Source organism: Triturus cristatus, chromosome 10 (assembly GCF_964204655.1).
Source record: "Triturus cristatus chromosome 10, aTriCri1.1, whole genome shotgun sequence".
NCBI classification, from domain to species: domain Eukaryota; kingdom Metazoa; phylum Chordata; class Amphibia; order Caudata; family Salamandridae; genus Triturus; species Triturus cristatus.
Genome location: NC_140593.1, coordinates 892,885,692 through 892,905,183, shown reverse-complemented (window position 1 = coordinate 892,905,183; position 19,492 = coordinate 892,885,692). Strand labels below are relative to the sequence as shown.

Sequence of the window (19,492 nt, the reverse complement as noted above, 5' to 3'; positions counted from 1 at the left end):
AAATACCCCCCTTCTTTTTGATACAGTGGGACCTCAGTTTGGTTGTAACATTGTTGGTGTGCAAACCTTCAGACATTGTTTCTTATTGACATCAGTTCTGCGTATCATGTAAGGTTGTTGCAGGCCTTGTAATTTCAACCTGCATATACTACCTTTTCTCCTTACAAACTGGGGCTTAGGACATGTACATCCTTTCACCCAAAAGTAATGTCTCCTTTTTCACGTGGGGCAATAGATCACACTTTCTTTCTTGTCTCCGCCACATCCTTTTAAAGAAGAGGAGAACACGGCATGGATGGTCAGCTGTTGGTTTGATTAACTGGTGCACAGAATAGTAAAGGAGGTCCAGAAATGGATCTTGTCCCAGGGAATTGTGCTCTGCATCAAGCTGTTATGCAATGGCCAAAAAGGATCCTCCAGAGGGCCTCCTGGCTCATTCCGTCTGAGTTGAGACGACAACTACTCCTTTAGTTTGGTCTGTTTTGATTGTTGATATCTGCCAGGCAGCCACATGGGCATCTATTCATACATTATTTCAGGCTGTCATGCACTAAATGGCCCTCTCTCTGGACTTGTGAATCGGTGTAATATTTTTGGGTGAAAGTCCTCTTCCCAGACTCACCTCCTTGGATGGGGACATTGCTTTCGTTGGTATTGATTCATGTGGTGAGAAATCTGCGATTGAAAGAATCCATCAAAAGAATAAGTTGCATACCTTCGGTAACTATGGCGGATTCTCTGCCTAACTTCACTCTTGAGCGCGGATTATCTGCTGATTAAACTGATGTCCGCGTGCATGATTAGCACGATAATTGTGCTCTGATTAGAACTGAGGTCAGCAGTGTCACTTGCCAGTGTGCAGGAGCTATTGCAAGAGTTCATGATTCCAACATGGCACATGGGAAGAGTCAAAGTGAGAAATCTGCTCTTAGAGTATCCACTAGAAAGAGTGTTATGGCAGTTAAGTAACATCTTCATGCCCTCAATAAAATTAAACACTTTCTATTTCCTTCACACAAGAAAACTGTTACTCATGCATAAGTCATGTTTCAATTAAATTTTGGTAATTCGAGCCTCACTGAAGTACCTCATCCTTCACTCGCCCCATAAGGAGTTGTTCTTTCAACCACCAGACTGAAATCCTCTTTAAGAAAGTTTGATGACAAAGTATTCGCCCTTAAGGAATTAAATTAGCTCCCATTGAAGCAAAGATTAAATGTAAGCTCTGTTGCCTCGTCTCAAGGCTGTCCCCTTAAATCAACCTCCTTATCTGCCTATCTGCTCACCACCACATGCAATCTTAGGAGCACCCATTCCCTGTACCTAGAAACACCCAAATTCAGGACTTCGCAATCATTACACCAAACTTTCCTGAATTACCACTATCTCTGAGAACTCCCTCCCTGCTGACTAGGGACCAAACACCGTCTCCTCGCAAGAAAAAAAAGCTTTGACTCTACTCCACTGACCATGCCACTATTAGTTATCTCCGTTTTTATAAGAGGATAGACCAAGTTTCATTTGATTAGAATAGTATGCCATTTACTTTGTGACATAAGTATTTAGTTAACACACTGCCAGATTTCTTTTTAGGTTTGACTCTGTTTTATTTGTGTTTTTTTGCTACACATACACTCACCTACACACAATGGCTGGTGGGGCGTGTCCATTATCACATTAGGTGTATAAGAGTAAGTATGTTATTTGGATTGCTTCATATTTGTGCTGCTAGTGGCTCCATCTAGAGGGTGAAAAGTAAAGGGAAATCCCTGCCTCACCCACCTTCCTATCACCAGTGGGTCTGATAACATTCCATTGGCTCCGAGTCTTGCTGTGGGAGGCCTATAGCCACTAATTGACCAGTTTGTGAATTTAGGGCCAAATCTCATTTTGTCCATAATCTCCCAAAAGAATCCCCAATGGACCCTGTCAAATGTCTCCTAGGCATTTGGCGAAAGCCAGCTGTCATGGATCATGCCGTTTTTTTTGCAGAATGTGTAGGATATATTTAGCGTTTGTCACTGCACCCCATCTCCGGGATAAAACCTGCTTGGTTTGGGTCTATGAGACCTTGCATATAAGACCTTGCGAGATCTAAGATACCTTGCACATAATGGTCCAGTCTCCGCACTAATATACCTGTGAACATCTTATCATCAATAATTAGGATGGAGATTGGGTTTTACGAGGCACATTGGATGGGTGGGGTCTTTGCTGCCTTTATGAATAATCGAGGTTACCACCTACTGCATCGTTTGTGTAAGGTTGCCAGTGTCAGCAAAGGAATCATACAGACGTGCCAGTAGTGGTGATAGTATTGGGCAGAATAGCTTGTAGAGGATGGCCATAAAGCCAACCTGCCCAGGGGCTCATCCCACATGTAGTTTGATACTCAAGATCCCTTCCCTGACTGTTATCTTCCTTTTGAGGGTGGACATTTTTTGGTCCGTGAGGACCGGGACCTGAATGGGCTTTAGATATGTATATTGGAAGGTGATACTGGGTTCAGAGTATAAAAAGAGGTGTAGTATTGTCTAAATGTTTTTAGAATGCCCTCTGAGTCATGCTGTTCCTTTCCGTGGTCTGTCACTATCATATTGATGGCGATCCTTTGTATTTTGGCTCTCCGTTTGCACGCTAGTAGTCTCCCAGTCTTATTTCCCCCTCTACAGTAGGGAAAGTGTCCATGTTGAGGTCTTTTGATGTTGTCTGGCACGAGTGAGTTAGGGCCAGGTCTCTTAAGAGGTTTTCAGTTTATGGTGGGCCTCTGTCTCGCACTGCGCCTCTAGGTCAGACTGCTTTCCCCATATGTCTGCATTCCGTTTTTTCACTAGGGAGACTCATTTCCCCAATTATTACTGCTTTTAGTGTATCCCTGAGTATCCCCAAGTGGAGAACTGAGCCTTCATAGTCTTTGACAAAGGCCAAGATTTTTCCCTAATGCCTATTTCACAGGGTCATATTTAAGAAGATTGTCAGCAGCTGCCATAGTCGAATCCCCAGGGATAACTTGATGGGTGACCAATCCTCCAGTCATTATCAGCCAGACTTGAAATGGCCCACAATTGGGTGGGGGGTTGGCGAGGCAAGAGAATGCATATGGAGATCAGGTAGCTGGGATGGAGGAGAGTACTTACCCTAACATGCGGCGACCTGGGCTAATTCATGGACCTAAGGAGTGGAATGAGCTTGTTGTTAATGGACCTCTCAACTAGGAGGAAAATTAGTGTTCAAGGCATGTGTGCTGTAAATATACATGCTTTGCATACTCCTGCCATCTACTGTTGGGTCCGGATGTTTGCAAGTTGTTTTTCTTCGAAGAAGTCTTTCCTAGTCACGAGGTAAGGTGGCTCCTCCTTTCGGTGATAGTGCGCACGGTCATCGATTCCATTGTTAGATTGGTGGAAAGTGGTGTTTGTTCAATATCCTCTGGGGACTACTCCAGTGCGTCAGTGTCAGGGATTGCCCCTCACCCTTTTCAACTGGGCACTCGCGCTTGGTAGGAGGAAGTGACCCTTACAGCCCTTGACTGGAAGCGTGGACGTCATTTAGGGGTCGCAGCTGCAACCGTTGGCGCTCCCTTTGGAACCCCTGGCCTCAGAGGTGGCAAAATCAGTGCCAAGAAGACATGGGCGATTTCGTCCTCCTTGTTTATAGCTCATTTTAATTACACTAACAGGTGAATATTATTCACTATTAGTGTAATAAAAACTGGAGCATCAGGTAAGTTAAATATGTTTTATAATGTAGGTTTGTGTGGAAGAGAAGGAGTATTTATGTGCGTATCTGTGTCAAAGGGGCAGTCAGTGATAGGAGTGGTAGTAAACAAGATTAAATGTCAGTGAGAATGATGAAGTGAGGGTAAGAGTGAGTGCAAGTGAGTGAGTAGCGGTGAATTAATCAGTGTAAGAATGAGTGACTGTGTGAGGATATGTAAGATTGAGAACAAGAGTGAGAATGAATCTGTGCCAATGTTGACAGTGGTCGAGTAATAGTGAGTAGGTGAGAAGTTGAGAATGAGTGTGAGTTGGTGAATGTAAATTTGCCTTAGTGAGAATGTGAAATGCTTGCGAGTCTGCTTTGGGCCCTTGCAGAATACTGGTATTGGCATACTGGGGGCAATTATTAACAGACAGGGACTTGGCATACTAGAGACAATACTTGAAGTATTGGACATCCATGGCAAAAGGCTGGCACAGGCATGCTGGAGATAATTCATGGTATGGGCCACCCATGGATGATCGTGCTGGCACGCTGGAGACGATTCTTGCATAAAGGATGACAGCTGTGGGGGACAAACATGACAAAATGCTGACCCTCTAATACATATAATTAATTAGCATTAATGGCAAAACTCCAGGACTAGCATATTATATGTAATTGTTAACAAACTGTGACCCATGGCAAAATGCTGGCCCTGACACAGTGAGCGTGATTTTTGGCTTACAGAGGCATCCATTGCAAATTTTGAAAAAAAGGGGGTCAACTCCTGTAGTGCGTCAGGTTTCTTTGGCTTTGTAGACCATGAAAGAACTTATATATTTAACGAGTGCCCTTTCATAGCCCATGGCTTTTTAGCAGGTTTATTTGAAAACGCTGCTTTAAAATTCACTATTTGACCCATTTTCTCAAATGTTCTTGTGGGGAGACCCCATTACCCCAAACCCATTTAAAAGGTCTCTGGTTCATTCTGTTTTCTCAGTACAATTTATGGCAAGTATTGCATTATATACACCCCTCAACTTTCAGAGGTTATGTCAGCACCCTAATATAGGTGGATCCGTAAGAGATATTTGTGTTGTGTTTTTCTATTAACAACACAGATATGATGTAAATGTAATGATGTCAACTATCGTGCTGTTGTCCGGTTTAAGGCCATGTCACATCCCTTCCTGGGAAGATTCAGGGTCAAATGTTATATGAGGTCATTTCCTTTGATGTCAGTGAGGTCAACATGTGTGTGATGTCACTTTCTGCTACCCCTGGAATTTTGGTGAATTGACGCCCATGATTGGAAGTGGTGGACATGTAGCCCATTTATGCCCAAAGTTTACACCCAACATGCTGGAAGCTTCTAGATTCCCCAACTGCAATCTCCACAAGAGATTTGTTTGTTCATCTCTTCCACTCTTCTGTACTTTGAAAGCAGTGCTTTTGACTTTTTAGGGTTGAGCCCCAAGGTTCTCAAAGTCGTTCCTGGGCTCCAAATGCAATTTCCTTACCATGCTTAAAATAGTGTCCTTTGCATATGTTCCTTAGATGACTGTTGTGGCAAGGCATTTTAAGGTCAACACAGGTTTATTAATGAAGGTGGCCTGTTTGGAGCAAGATGGGACTATTTGGTCAATTAACACACCCTCTTGATAGACTCTTGTTTTAAAACCACTTGGCTATCTCTTTTTGACTAATGGTCTGGGGACTTCACCATTTAGCAACTCCTGTAAACCACACCTCCTAGTTTGTCTTTATTTGGTGGATGCATGTAAAATTACTATAGTAACTATTTTCATTTTGATCAGTTGAAACTATTTTATGGCTGAAATGGCTGCCTCGTATTTCGTGTTTTCCTATAGTTGAGTTCCCTTTTCCCCCCTGTGCACTTGTTCATTACATAAAGAGACACCTTCCCTCTGTAACACCATCCTTGCCCTGATTGACAATGTTGGAAGTTGCCACTCTTCGATGAAGTAATATAAATTTCCATTACAATAGGCCCATTGTGCATAAGCAATGTAGAGCGAAGTTACACTCTGAAAATCAAGTGCAGTTCAACAGCTCATTCGTATTGTAGCTCCTTTCCTGCCCATTGCTGTTGCAGCTTCAATGCTTTGTAGAAAGAGGGCTGAACAGCGCACACACATGTATCCATGCATTGATGGGGTTTCAGGAGTAACCTTTCAGACTAAATGATCTCATACTACTTCGTTGAATACATCCCTGAATAAACACACCTTTGTGTTGGCTCCCATATCCTTAGTAGCAACCTCTCCAAATAAGACAACTAATAAAAAATCCACACTTCTATTTCCTGTTCCGTGAAGAAATGTAAGATAGATGCAGGCACTCCACTTTTCTCTTGCACAAGATTTAAACAGGGAAAAATGATATAGAAACATTTAAATTTCAAAAGAGTATCCTACAATTAGTAAGTCTGACAAATGTAGAAACCTAAAATTTTAATTTCATAGTTACCTAATTATGTTTGCTCTTAAAGGTCGATTTAAAAAAAAGTTATTAGGATACAGTCTTACACTCTTCTTTCCTTTTTTTTTCGTCTTCTGAAGCATCTTTTTCCTCCACTTAATTTCTGTTGTTTTTAATTTTTCTTTTCCTTCCCTTTGCAGGACCTGGGCTGCGGTGCCAGCATGGGGATAATCTCCGATAACCTGCTGGTGACAGGAGGCCAAGGCTGCGTCTCCTTTTGGGACATTGGTTACGGGGACTTGCTTCAGACTGTCTACCTAGGCAAGAGTGAAGAGGCACAGCCTGCTCGGCAAATACTGGTCCTCGACAATGCAGCAATTGTATGTGACTTTGGCAGTGAGCTCAGTCTTGTGTATGTCCCGTCCGTACTGGAGAAGCTAGACTAAGGCAGGAACAAAGAAACCGTTGGCAGCAGCTTGTTCGAAAACATATCTGCTGATGAAGGAAAGTGCTGACATCCACCGTCTACTAACAAGTTCAGAACATCAGGAGTGGTGGAAGAGAATCCTTGTTTTGTGGTACGTCGCCACTTGATTGGTCCGCTACACCTTCACCAAGTCCCCATTGTGTGCGTCTGTCGAATTTTCCACTTGGCTCTTCTGACTTCTGCCTTTGCTCAGTCCGACCCGGGTCTGCTACAAACCCTGTACCACAAAGGAGAAGCATATTCCCCTAATCGGAGTACCCTACCCTCAGCCACCTCGTTTCGAGAGAAGATTTGGAAGGAAGGGGATGTCATTGATGTTCTTTTGGGGTGTAGTAGCGCATTGAGCTAGCCTTTGCTTTTCCCTGCCCTTATGCCGAGTGGACTGTTGAAAAGGTCAAAGTGGCCGATGGCCCCTGTATCGTTGTATTAGGGGTCCACATAGCTTTGGTGTACTGGACTAGCACTTGGTACATCACACTTAGTGTTAGATGTGTCCTCATTAGGTCTCAGTGCCTGCTGGGTGTGCTTTGTCTGGGTAGTAGTTTGAAGCCATGTGTCGACAGTTGAACATTTACAACAGTTGCTTTTGCCTCGAGAAGGCCGTTATTTCCTGTAGTAGTGCTACTTTGTTTCCTTGTTGTCACACAGCAGTCTTCTGGCTATGTGGTGCATAAGACAACCGAGACAGGAGTTCATGGCTTGCGCTGCTGATGCCAAAGAATTTTGTGTCAGTAGCCCACTTTATTTTCCTGCGTATAGAGGACAAGGCTGATATTCAAATGAAAGGCAACTTAATTACAGGGATGATGCTCTGAAGGTTCAAATGTCTCCTGTCCCTTTGAGGTGCTGTTTTCTGCTCTGCTGTGGGAGGAGAGTGAAAGGAATTGGGAAGCATCAAATATTAGTTTGTTTGAGTTACAGTATCAGGTTATGAATTCACAAGCTTTGAATGTTCCTTACTTTTATTAATGGGCACAATATGTGGATATGAGACAAAGACACAGTGCTGGGAAACTGCTGTTGTGTTTTTTAAGCAAGTAACTTTCCCCTGTGTTCTTCCTAGCTGTATTGGCTTTTGAAAAACGGATATGTGAGTTTGGATGCATTGAATCCTTGACTTGTGCGCCTGTTCTTATCCCAGTGGGCATCCGTGGAGGTAGGTGTCTCTTACCCGTGGTAAAAGTTGACAGTGGGCCTTTTTGATTACCACACTATCACTCCTGCAGCTTGTTCAGAGCAGCCTTCAGTTCCCTGGAGGAGGGCTATAGTGGTAGTTTCATGCTGGACCTGTAAGGGTCACCACCAAAGTGATGATGGTTAATTGCCTTCCACCATATGAGCGTCAGATCCACAAACTACCTTTCCGACCCCACTTCTTGCGGTGTCCACACCACCTTACCTTGCTTCACAAGTAGCATGACGTTTTGACTGCTGCTTTCTTATAATACACCACCATCAAACATGTTGGGGTTTCACAGGTATAAAATGGCAGTTTGTCCACTGAAGTGAAGCCGCTACAAATTACAAGGCCGTTCATAAGGGTGATCCCAACATAAGCATTTACAGTGTGTGGATCCACAATGGTCGGTGTGTGATTTGAACTATGAATCTTTATGCTTTACGGTTTAATAATATGCAGACAGATGTTTCTGTGTTCTGATAACTGAATTAATGGTAGGAGTAGTACTTTCCTTTCAAAACTGGAAAATGTACACTTAAACTTTATAAGAAAAAAACGTGTTCAAATACGAAAGAAAAAGATTGTCCTAAAATGATACCAGCAGTTTAGCAGATCAAGTTGCTTCAAATATTACTTGCTATTCATGTTTGGATAGCAAATTGTGCCCCTCAGTTTGAGTAGGCTGGAGGTGTTTGGGAAAGCAAAGCCTAGATCTCCTTCTTGACCATAACTTTAGATCATTGTTTATTTTTGCCTGAAAATTCATGTAGCTATTTTCTATATGGATGGGCATGGGGCAGACAACCAACCCCTCCTCCTGTTTTAGCTACATACGTGTGTGGTTAAGATAGAGTAAACCTAACTTAATTATACTGTATTTAAAGTTTCCAAATTGGATTACTCAGTACAATATCGACATGTTTCAGTTACACATTGATGTTCCAAATATTTAGAGCTCGGGTATATACGGCACAGTTTTAAACATGTGATCTATACACAGTTACATTGCAACTGTTGGGCAATTTGGTGATCAAAACTCTGTAAAAATATCTAAATACTGAGCTGATCCATTCCAGCAAAAATTTAGGTGGATTCTGGTTTGCATTTCAGGTAATTTAACAAAACGTGAGTATGTGAACAGGAACACAGTACTTGTGGCTCTCAAATATTATTCGGTCTTTAAAATCTTTGCAAAGCTTTATTAATTCCTGCTTAGCTCCATTATAAAGATACACAGTGATACCGCTGGTCTCATTTGCTCGGTTTTGGAGAGTGAGATGATTAGGTTGAAAGTTATGTGACTACATAATAAGCAGACTAAAATAATAGAAAAACATATTGAAACACTTTGTAAACCTCCAGAAGAATTAATCAGTGAAGTAATTATTACCTGTGTGTATAGATATGCACACTACTTTGAGAGTGGCACCCTTCAAGGAAGTGACCAATTACAAAATTCACCCCTTCCAGTGAATGTTGTTTTGTGTCATTTGATTGGAAGGTGAGCCAAATACTCCTGAATTTACTTTGAATACTTGTGCTTTTTCGTGCTATCATGTTCGCTTTTGGACCCGTGCTCGCCTACTATTGTAGGGGGTGGTAAAAAGCTAGTCAGAAGAGCACGCACAACTCTCAGATACGTTTTCCTGATGTTCTCTGTCCAGTATTGCTTTCTCTGTGTGATGTCCTGTGCAAGCAATAATGGTTCAGTTCCACAGTGGCTTCCAACTGCATTCTGGCCTTTTCTGACATTTGGGTGACGTTCAACACCCTCGTTTCAGGTGTTGCCTTGATGCAGAAAAGACTCATAGCGTTTATCCAATTATCCAACCAAAAACGGTTGTTCTAGAAACATCACCCTTTAAGACAGCACTATGTATAAATTTTGATAATGGGTGCTGTGTGTGTGTGTAATGTATGCTGTAAATGTATATATATTTAAAAAATAATAATTTACACTGCCCAAGTTAACACTACAAAGAGTTGTGACCAGACGTATTGCACCTTGCAGCCCTGGCAAATGAATTCCGTTTACAAAAATAAATGAATGTCATGAATGCCCATCTATGACCTCCTGAACAGCATTTTCTAAACTCCCTGGCCTCAATTTAGGTCTTGAATGTGAGCTTCTACTTGTGTTTGTGAGGACTATAAACACCAAATAGCTGCACAACCATCCTCCCCCCTCATTCTTCCATCGCTTCCTTTCTTGTGTTGGCCAGCTCAGTGGTCGGGACAATGGGCACTGGTTCTATGTCGGAGTATTGAATACAAAATATATCATAGCTAGAATATCAGCCAACACAATATCGTGAAAGAGTGAGTGAGTGTGTGAGTGAGTGTGTGAGAGAGTATATATTATTAATATACATATATGTATATACTGTTCTTAACTGTACAATTGAGTACCTTTAAGATATATACTTGATCAAGAACTCTAAATCTGTTCTTGCTGATGAATTACACAATATTGTGGTTGTCTGTATTCTGACTACGATATTTTTACACTATAATATTTAAAACACAATATTATTGTAGAATACCACAGCACTGCTAACGTGAGAAAAGGACAATGTTTTTTGATTAAAGAAGGTTATAATTTATTTTGTTGCAGCACTCATTGCGCTTAGTTTTTTAAATGAAGTAGACGGTTTGTTTTTTAGATTTTGTTCAGAGAGTTCAATGCATTTTTTCTTCTTTTTCCCAACCGATGAACTGTTTTTATTAAATCATATTTGCATACAGTTATGAACATACCTGAAAATTGGATTTTATCATTTCCATGCGTGGTAGTGTCAGACCTTATTATTTTAAAAATGTTGTTTTATTTATTCTGCAGATAATCTCTTCTAAACGTGTTGTCATCTCAGTGTGCGTGATTTTATGTGACTGATAGATTGACATTGGCTGATATAATGAAGGTGCATTAACGCTCCTGTGGGCATTACAGGCACTTATGTTAAAATAACATGTAGTCATAATCTATTCTATTTCTCTGCCGTTCTGCACAGTAATTTCCTGAATTCTATTTGCCTTGGACTCACTAACTGGCGTGGAGGTCAGTGGGATTGGTTAAAAAAAAAGAGATAGCTGACAAACCTTGTAAATCACTTTCAAAGTTATTTCCAAATTTGATGATTGTCGATTATGTTTAATTAAACCATTCACAGTATGATGTAAAAAGATGAGCGCTTAATGAAAAGATTGGCACACGTTTGTAAACCTGTGCAGAGTTTTGTGCAAATTACCGTTCTAGTAAATGAATATGAATTCTTCCCCCTCAGTTGGAAGGACTCCAATACCACACATATAACAGGCAGAGACATACATGCTACTTTCCTGGCCTGTTATCCTTTCAGAGTAAGATGCCAACAAGCAAATTTGATTCCCTTACATGCCATTCAGCTTCTACTTCATACAATATGTATTTATTATGTCCATGTCCTTTGGTCAACATAGAGTATGTAAAGTGTGACTAGAATTTCTGGAAAACTGAAATATTTATCACAAAGTGTCCCAAGAACAACTCCTTGGAATTGTGGGAATTCACTGGTCTTTCCACCATTATCTGTATATGGCTGGATTGTTGGTTTCCATTTGTGTCCAGTAGAGTGCGGACACTCTAATGAATGTCCTTTTCCTTTACACTGGCCGAGAAGCAAACTGGAGCCCTGCCTTTCAGACCTGATATTATAATATGGCTGGTTAATCTCACTGCACTAGTTTCTCTCTGCACTTCCACTCAAAGTTTATGTAGGTTGTATATAACAGGCACCATTACCAGCTTAGGCCGCTGTTACGAACAACAGAATTTGGTATTTTGAACTGTGGTGTTGGCTTGTATTATTTATTATGTGTTTTCCATTCTTACTGTTGCAACTGTTTCTAGCATCATTTTACATGGGCCATGAACCATCTGGGTACCTTGCATGCAGAAATAGTTATGCTGTTGTCCATAGTGTTTCATATGCCACAAGGCATTTCAAGGTCTCAACAACTCCTCTCCATTCCGGACTGTCAGTATCTGAATGAGATTGACATATGTGCCTTGGTCCTCTCCTTTTTCAGAAGGCTTGGATACCAAACAATGTATGCAGCATGCCCCAGCCATCAATCTTTGATATGTCCCAACATTGAGTCCACTGGCTTATGGCGTGTCTCAAACACATTCACCTAGTATGTCCTGGCCACAAGCATCTGGCATGTTTAAACCAGGAGAACCTAGCATGTCCCAACCTCAAGCTCAGTGCTGTACCCCACTTCCCCAGTATTTGGTTGCTCTCTTATATGTCACATTTAGCATGATGCACAGGAACTTGCCTTGTGAAGATATTTTTCTTTGTAAAGCTTGAGAAACAGATGACATGTATAAGCAAATGAATAAACGAACATAATATGAAATCCTAAGGCATGTCAAGGAGGCCAGTTAACTGAAAGTTTCATTGGTATGGGCAATAATGAAACCCAGTTTGCCTTATTGTGTGTTGATGACTCAATACTGAATCTGCTATGTCAAAAATATGTACATTACATATAAATTGCCTTTCTCTAAGCAAAGAAATCAAATACAAACAAAACTGTTTAACTGATGATGTCTGTAGATTGTGAATCTCAAAAGATATTTATTTTTTTCAATTTTTCAGAATGTGGGGAAACATTTTTTGTATTTGAGAATAGGTGAAGAGACGGAGATCCTCTGACATGAGGACTGCCAACTACTTGGTCTTGTTTTTGATGATCTAAAGAACTAAGGCTGTAAAAAATCCCTTTACCCCTTTTTTCCCTGTACAGTCAGTTAACACCTTAATTTAATGTAGAAAAGTTGTGTACTTATTTTGTAATATTTTGACACGGGATAAATCATTGTATGTATTGCAAATAAACAGAGCTTTGATACCAGTTTTCTTTTGAGGTTGTGTACACTTACTGCATGCTTAAGGTTTTTCTGCTTAAAAGTGCTTTATTGCCCATGCTCGGAGGCTGTTTAGCCTAATTCATCACAAGAAGGTGTTAAAAATTCTCCAACTCTTTCCCCAGCACTTTAGAATATGCTGTAACCCCCAGAGAGGTTGAGAATCTGTCACTTTAATATAGCAGTGTCACTTTTAACAACCCATCCAGCTTTTCATTATCAGCTAAGTGTGGATGTCCGCCTAAGGCTTCCACTGCCATCTAGGATTTTATTGACCAATTACTCAAAGGAGAGATGTCTTCCACTTTACCTTTGTAAAGCAAATTGTTTTTGTGATGTACCTGGGATATCCTTCAGGCCATATACTTCACACTTATGCTCACTTAAGGATTTGGGAACTTGCTTATTTCTGCTGCCTTTGCTTTATCGATAGCATGTTTCTTATCAACAAGCTTGGTCTTCTCACCTCTTAAGGAAATGTCAGTCCAAGCTTATGAATCTATAAAAGATTCACTCTTGCAGAACTGTCTCCTGACTTCTGTCTGGGAAGCCCAACCTGATGTCAGGAGAGAAGTCAAGAATGGGGGCGTGGCTAGTGCACGGCGGAAATAGCTTCCTAAGACCGGAGCTCAGGGAGAGACTTTTGTGCTATTTTAGCAGAATCCCCGAACCCTATACAAAAAAAAAAGAGGAGAATATATGAAACAGAACAAGATCTGAGGCAGGATGCGGGCTCATTGCTGATCTCTGAGCGGAGAACGTCCAAAAGGCACGATGTTGCCTGGGTTCTCCAGCTCTGCCATCTTTCCACAGGTTCCAGTTGCCCTCGCCCGGTGGAGCCTACTCCATGGCTCGAAATTCTACTTTGAGGAGGAACAGATTATAGGACCTGAGGCTTCTATGACCCTATGGCAATGTACATCTGTGACAAACAGATTTTCTTATAACGTATGCACGATTGCTAATTTTGCTTACTCCATGGGGCGATAGCTATATGACTTCTACCACATGTTCATCTGGAGAGACCCAATCCTCCCACCTAAAGATCTGAGATTAACATCAATATATCCCCACACATTTTGCTCTTGCTCAATGCCTGAAATAATAATGGAGTGGCAAACAAAATGGCAGCTAATATAATATTGTGACCCGCGAACACATTATAGCTGGACTCTCACATGGTTTAATACATGGACTCTATATTACTGGGTCGCAACTACAACAGTAACTTTCTACCATATATTCATTGTATGAAACGACACCTTCATTCTAATGTATGCACTGTAGGGGCCATGGCTGCTATAAACCTGTGGGATACAAGGGTTTACACACATATTTCAGTCGAATGAAGGAAGGCTGATTTTTCCACTTAGGATTGTCCCGACTTCTGCAGTGGCATAATCCTTGGAATTCCTCTACAATACTGCTTTTTTTTTTTTTCAAGCACTCAATCCTGGAATTTCTCCGCGAAAGAAAACCTCTCAACTGTATCAGAAAGTAACAACCGTGGAAATAGCTCATGGGGTTGGAAGACAGAAATGGGCAAGGGGATCTCAGAATCTTCGGCCTACTGGAAAACTCAGAAGCAAATGACAACAGGTGCATTTCTTTCTTGCAATCTTGGATCCCACATGTTCTTGGTATCACCTTTGATAAAGACTTTGAGATTGGGCAAGCACATAGGATACCTTTTCATCAGTCACTTAACCATCGCTTTCCAAGACGATGATTTTTCCTCCCCTTAGATTACAACACTGAAGCAATTCTTAACCACATGTGGACAATCAAAATCATTGACTGGAATTAGGCTAAAATGGGAATATCCCACAACTATGCCAAAACCACCATCGCAAGATGAAAAGGATTTCTGTCCTTGAGATCAACTTTGAAATCAAGTAACATATTGTTCTCTTTTTCTGGCCCATCCAAAATGACTATTCTTCGTAATGGGACAAGTATGTTCTTTAATGAACTTGCGTACCATGAGAACTATGTTAAGACACTTCAACACTCTTGTATGGACTCCTAGCATCGTCTAGGTTTGATGGTTATGCTTCCAGTTATACAGCTATTGCCAATGAACTGATAGGACACACCTAGAGGAGGACATTATGAATAGGCATATACTATGCTACTCCACATTTGTTATGTCACTGCTGTTACCAATACTCCTGATATTACAACATTTCACTGGGAACCTATAATCTCATCACACCCACTTCTTTTTTTTAGTAGTCTTGTTTCTTCAATAATGTGCTGCTCCTCCTACATGTGTTGTTTCAACTGAAGTTTGTAATCATTACATCCATGTGGCTGTTTCCTATTTTGGAGGTATGACTGATGAAAGTTAAACTGGTTTCTACTAGTTTTCATATTTTTAGTATAGGCTCTTTGCCTCTGTTACTTTCTTCCACTACACCATTGTTATGATATCATATTTTACGTTACCATAAACCTCACCGATCAGACTTCCAATGCTCCATAACTATGGAATAGAGGGTTGCTATTTTGATATGTTACCCTTTACTTAGCATGTTTGCAACTGATGGAGTAAGCAATCGTTGATAAAATTGATTCTGCATTGCTCCATTAATAAGAGACCATTCCCCACATGTCTGTTGAGCTTCTTCAGGATGACTAGCCATAGCCTACACTGCTCTCTGATTCCCTAAGTGCGATGGTTAAAAAAAAGTGGGATATTTTGGGGGAATCTTTTTTTTTTTTTTTACGTTCTTTGTTTACCCCTTCCCTCCTTTCATTAGGTTGTTTTTTCTCCTTCTTTAGTGTTTCAGCACTTGGAGAGGAAACAGTACATCTTGAATGCAAGTCCATGTGCATACACTTGGATGACTATGCCCTTTAGACCTATAAAGATATTATCCCTTACTTTTAAGGGCCTCAATCACCCAGTTAAAATAAATAAAATACTAGATTACTGTCATCAGCTTACATGAGATATTATTCTTCAAGAAACAAGATTTGGTCTGAATGAGCTGCAACGCATGAACAATACATGGATCGATAATGGTGCATGCTCCCCAGCTATTAAGAAAAAGAATGACGTTGTAACACTGATTGCAAAAAAGGCAGGACTCTCCTGTACAGATAATACCCATAGAAAGAATGGTGGATGGCTCTTAAGGGTTCAGTACATTCACACTCTGTTCCACAATGGCCGCTACAATGTGAACATCAGAAAGCATAGCCTCGCTCCATAATGGCCGCCACACTTCCTAGCTTTAGCATGTAGTCCTACGCTTATGTTTACTAACAAACACAGCCATTTAACTAATATTCATGGACTCGACAGTCAACCACTCTGGATCTGTTACACTCGCGCAGAACGACTACATCAGTAAGTTACTTTAAACGTTAACTTCAGCATGCCACCTTTGATTAGATAAATATTTGGAATATTCTGCACTTGAGTGATGTAACCCACGGTGTAAATTTCTTTTGGGCACTAGTGCATTCGTATAGAGATTTGCTGACATTCGTGAACGGCTTTACTTGGCTGGAATGAGCTTGAGCATTCATCAGGCCACTATGGACACAAGACGCGTAGAGCCACTTCAATAAGTTAATTATATTAACATCACGAAATAATGTCACCATACCCATTATATTATGATGGTCTTACAAAAACACGGGCACAATAGTTTGACAGCAGTTACCACGTTTCACCAATCGTTTTGAAAGCGCATTTGAATATTTACACTTTTTTCGCACTTTTGTTGCACAGTAATAACACGATAGTGTAAAGTTCACAAATTATGCATATTGAACATATCATTCACACACAGGGTAGTCTCCTCAGTATGTGTTTATTTTGATTAACTTACAGCTGGTTTCCTGATGAAGGGTAGAATACCCGAAATGCATTGAAACATTAACAGTATAGTCATGTAACTATTCGAATAAGAACATCATATATGGAATGAATAATATATGAATCATGGATTAAAAATTGATGAAAGACTACAAACCTTTCAGAATGTATTTGTTCTCGCCATATTGGACATTAAACTTGTTATACTAAATAAGTAACCCTGTACATGGTCGAATAGTGCCCAGGGGGATGCATCCTACTACTGGATACACAGTTAACATGTATGATTTCACGTACTAGATCGGAGTAAGATACCCCAGTAGCACATAAGAAACATTAAACCACCCTTAATCTTCACCACAAACTTGGTTGTGCGCGTCCAATAACTATATAATATAAAACTGAAATGTTCCCACTGAATAATCTACATCATCAAATAATTATAGGATCAATTGGACTTAGCTGGCAATCTAAGCAACTGAAATACCTAGGTATAGAATTCAAGCAAAACCTCACAGGTACAAACTTCTATATTGAAAATACCCTAACTTGGAAAATCAAAAATCTCTTGTACACATGGTTGCCTAAATGTATCACATGGTGGGGCAGAGTAGAATGTATTAAAATTATGATATCCTCCCCCAGATTACCTTTATTACATGCAAGTTTCCCCTCTTCCTCTCCACACATTTCTAAATGGAATTTGACAAACTAATCTCAGACTGTCTCTTTAAAAATAAGTCAAGACAGAAATGTTGCTCTCAAAAGACTGTAGCTAAATAAATTCAGTTGGGCTCTGAGTTTGCCAGACTTTTATAATTACCATAAAGTTTTTTTATTTTTGTTATTAACTTTAAGAAACCGGATGTGTGTGTGGACACGCACACACATCTATATCTATATATATATCTATATCTCTCTATCTCTCCCCCTTTACACCCCACCCACAACCCCCCCCCCCACACACACATGAATGGTTATAAATCCGGGATAATAAAACCACTTTCCTTCCTCAGTATACACAGTACATCAGATCTGAATGTGCCTTTTTCGGTATATATTTTATCCGACACAATAAGAGGCTTCAGATGGGAAACCTATTCTCTGAAATTATTGGGCGGAAAAGAATTATTAATTTACCAAGCTTATGGTAAACCTGTTGTAATGTAGAACAGGGCCCGCTCCGAGTCTCCAATTTAGCTTGACATCTTTTTCTAATGATGACTTTTTACAAGCTTTACACTTACACGATAATATACTGAGATGCTATTCTGCATACAGTTAATTTCTTAGTAAGCATTATCATCATGCTATTCATACACCTTTAATAAGGCTAGGCCCATGGAACGCAATGCCCCTTGTATTTAGTTGTCTGGCTGAAGACGGCTCTAAGCCTTCAGAAAAAACATCACATCAGGTCTGCACCTTTGACACAGTGTGTTTGGAATAGTGCTTTCATTATATAAACTGCATCGATGCCACATTTGGCAGAGGAGCACTTCTGCTGAGATTGTCCTGGAACGCGACACACTGTGACTCAAATGCAGTCCTGCTGACCTCTGTCCTGCAAAGAAAGATAACCTGTTCTACACAGGCTGGCTTCCTGACATATACTCTGGTATGGGGGGGGTTTAGGCTATCCCAATGGATCTGGCGGAGGGTTCTCCTACTTTGCTCGTGATGGTATAGGCAGCATTAGGAAGGAGTAAAATCTTATAGTAATGTTATGATGGTTGAACTGTTCATCTTTTTAACCCTTCTTGTAACGCTGGTTACAGTGTTTTGTTTTGTCTGCCTAATATTTGCAGCACACTCATTCAAGAATACAGTTGTTTCAATAAATGTTTGACAAGCCAATTATTTTTCTTGTGTTTACCTTGGTCATGCAAAAGTGAACTACGAAAAGTTAGATCTGTTGCCACAAATTCCTTGGGGAATAAAGTGTTGTCATGTTCAAGGTTACTGATACCATCTGGTACCCTGGTAAGGTTAGGGGTTCAGATGGGGCACTGTGAGCTAGCTAGGAATTAAGCCAATATTTCCTGATGATATGGGTGAACTAAGTTCCCATATTTTGAAGTTTATGTTGTCCAGATACTCAGTCCTACTTGTTTCGTAGGAGCAGTATAACATGGCACCACCAAAGTTCTAAGTCAGGTACTTATTTAATGGATCTCCTGAGTAGTTCTTGCATGTGCCCATGGTCTCCTTTTCACCTTATACAGAGACATCAGTGGTGTTAGGGATGAATCCTCCTCAGCTTAATAGGAAAGCCCTATTGTTGTTTGATGGTTTTTCAAACTTGAACCTTTTAAATGGGACCCCACTAAAATATTTTCCTTTCTTTGACTTCCATTCATTAAATATGGTGCTAGTAGCTATAATTCATATTAACTGCAGAAATGAAGTTACAGCATTATTACCACAACAAGGGCTCCCTGTTGGAAGGGAGATGTTACCTTCGTAATTGAGACCCACGAACCGTACAGAACAGAGGTATTCTACTCTTGAGTTCACTTTCCTGCAGTCGATGCAACTTCACAGACATTTCACACATACACTCTAGTTGCATAACCAGATCAATACAGAGCTTATGAAGATTTAGAAATAACATTAACCCATTAAGAACATCAGAATTGGTCTCAAGGTGCACTCCCGCATACACCACACACTGTAAGACTGGATCCCTTCAGCAATGAGGGGGGGCGACCTGGCCAGTCCTAGCCGGCTATACACCATACCCAAGCTTAGCACCATTAAGTGTTGCAGACCTCCGTGCTCTTTACACAGGTCTAATTAGACAATATAGACATTTAACACAGTTTATAGTGTGTACAGTAACAGCTTTCCCAGTGAGGTCTGTTCCAGCTGTGCAGTCACATTTAGCTGTACATGCAATTAGTCCAGTCGCTATTAAAGCAATTATGGGTGAGGATCCCG

At 40.6% G+C, this 19,492-nt stretch overlaps 1 protein-coding gene across 3 annotated transcripts in view; it reads left to right on the top strand.

Annotated features, from left to right (window-relative positions):
• Positions 1-12,710, top strand: part of SCAP (SREBF chaperone) — a 654,188-nt gene extending 641,478 nt beyond the window's left edge. For all 3 annotated transcript variants that reach the window (XM_085628619.1, XM_085628621.1, XM_085628620.1), the window contains exon 23: positions 6,345-12,710. In XM_085628619.1, the coding sequence (XP_085484745.1) occupies positions 6,345-6,590 (246 nt within the window). In that variant the 3' untranslated portion in view covers positions 6,591-12,710. The remainder of the gene's footprint in view (positions 1-6,344) is intronic.
• Positions 12,711-19,492: the final 6,782 nt, after the last annotated feature.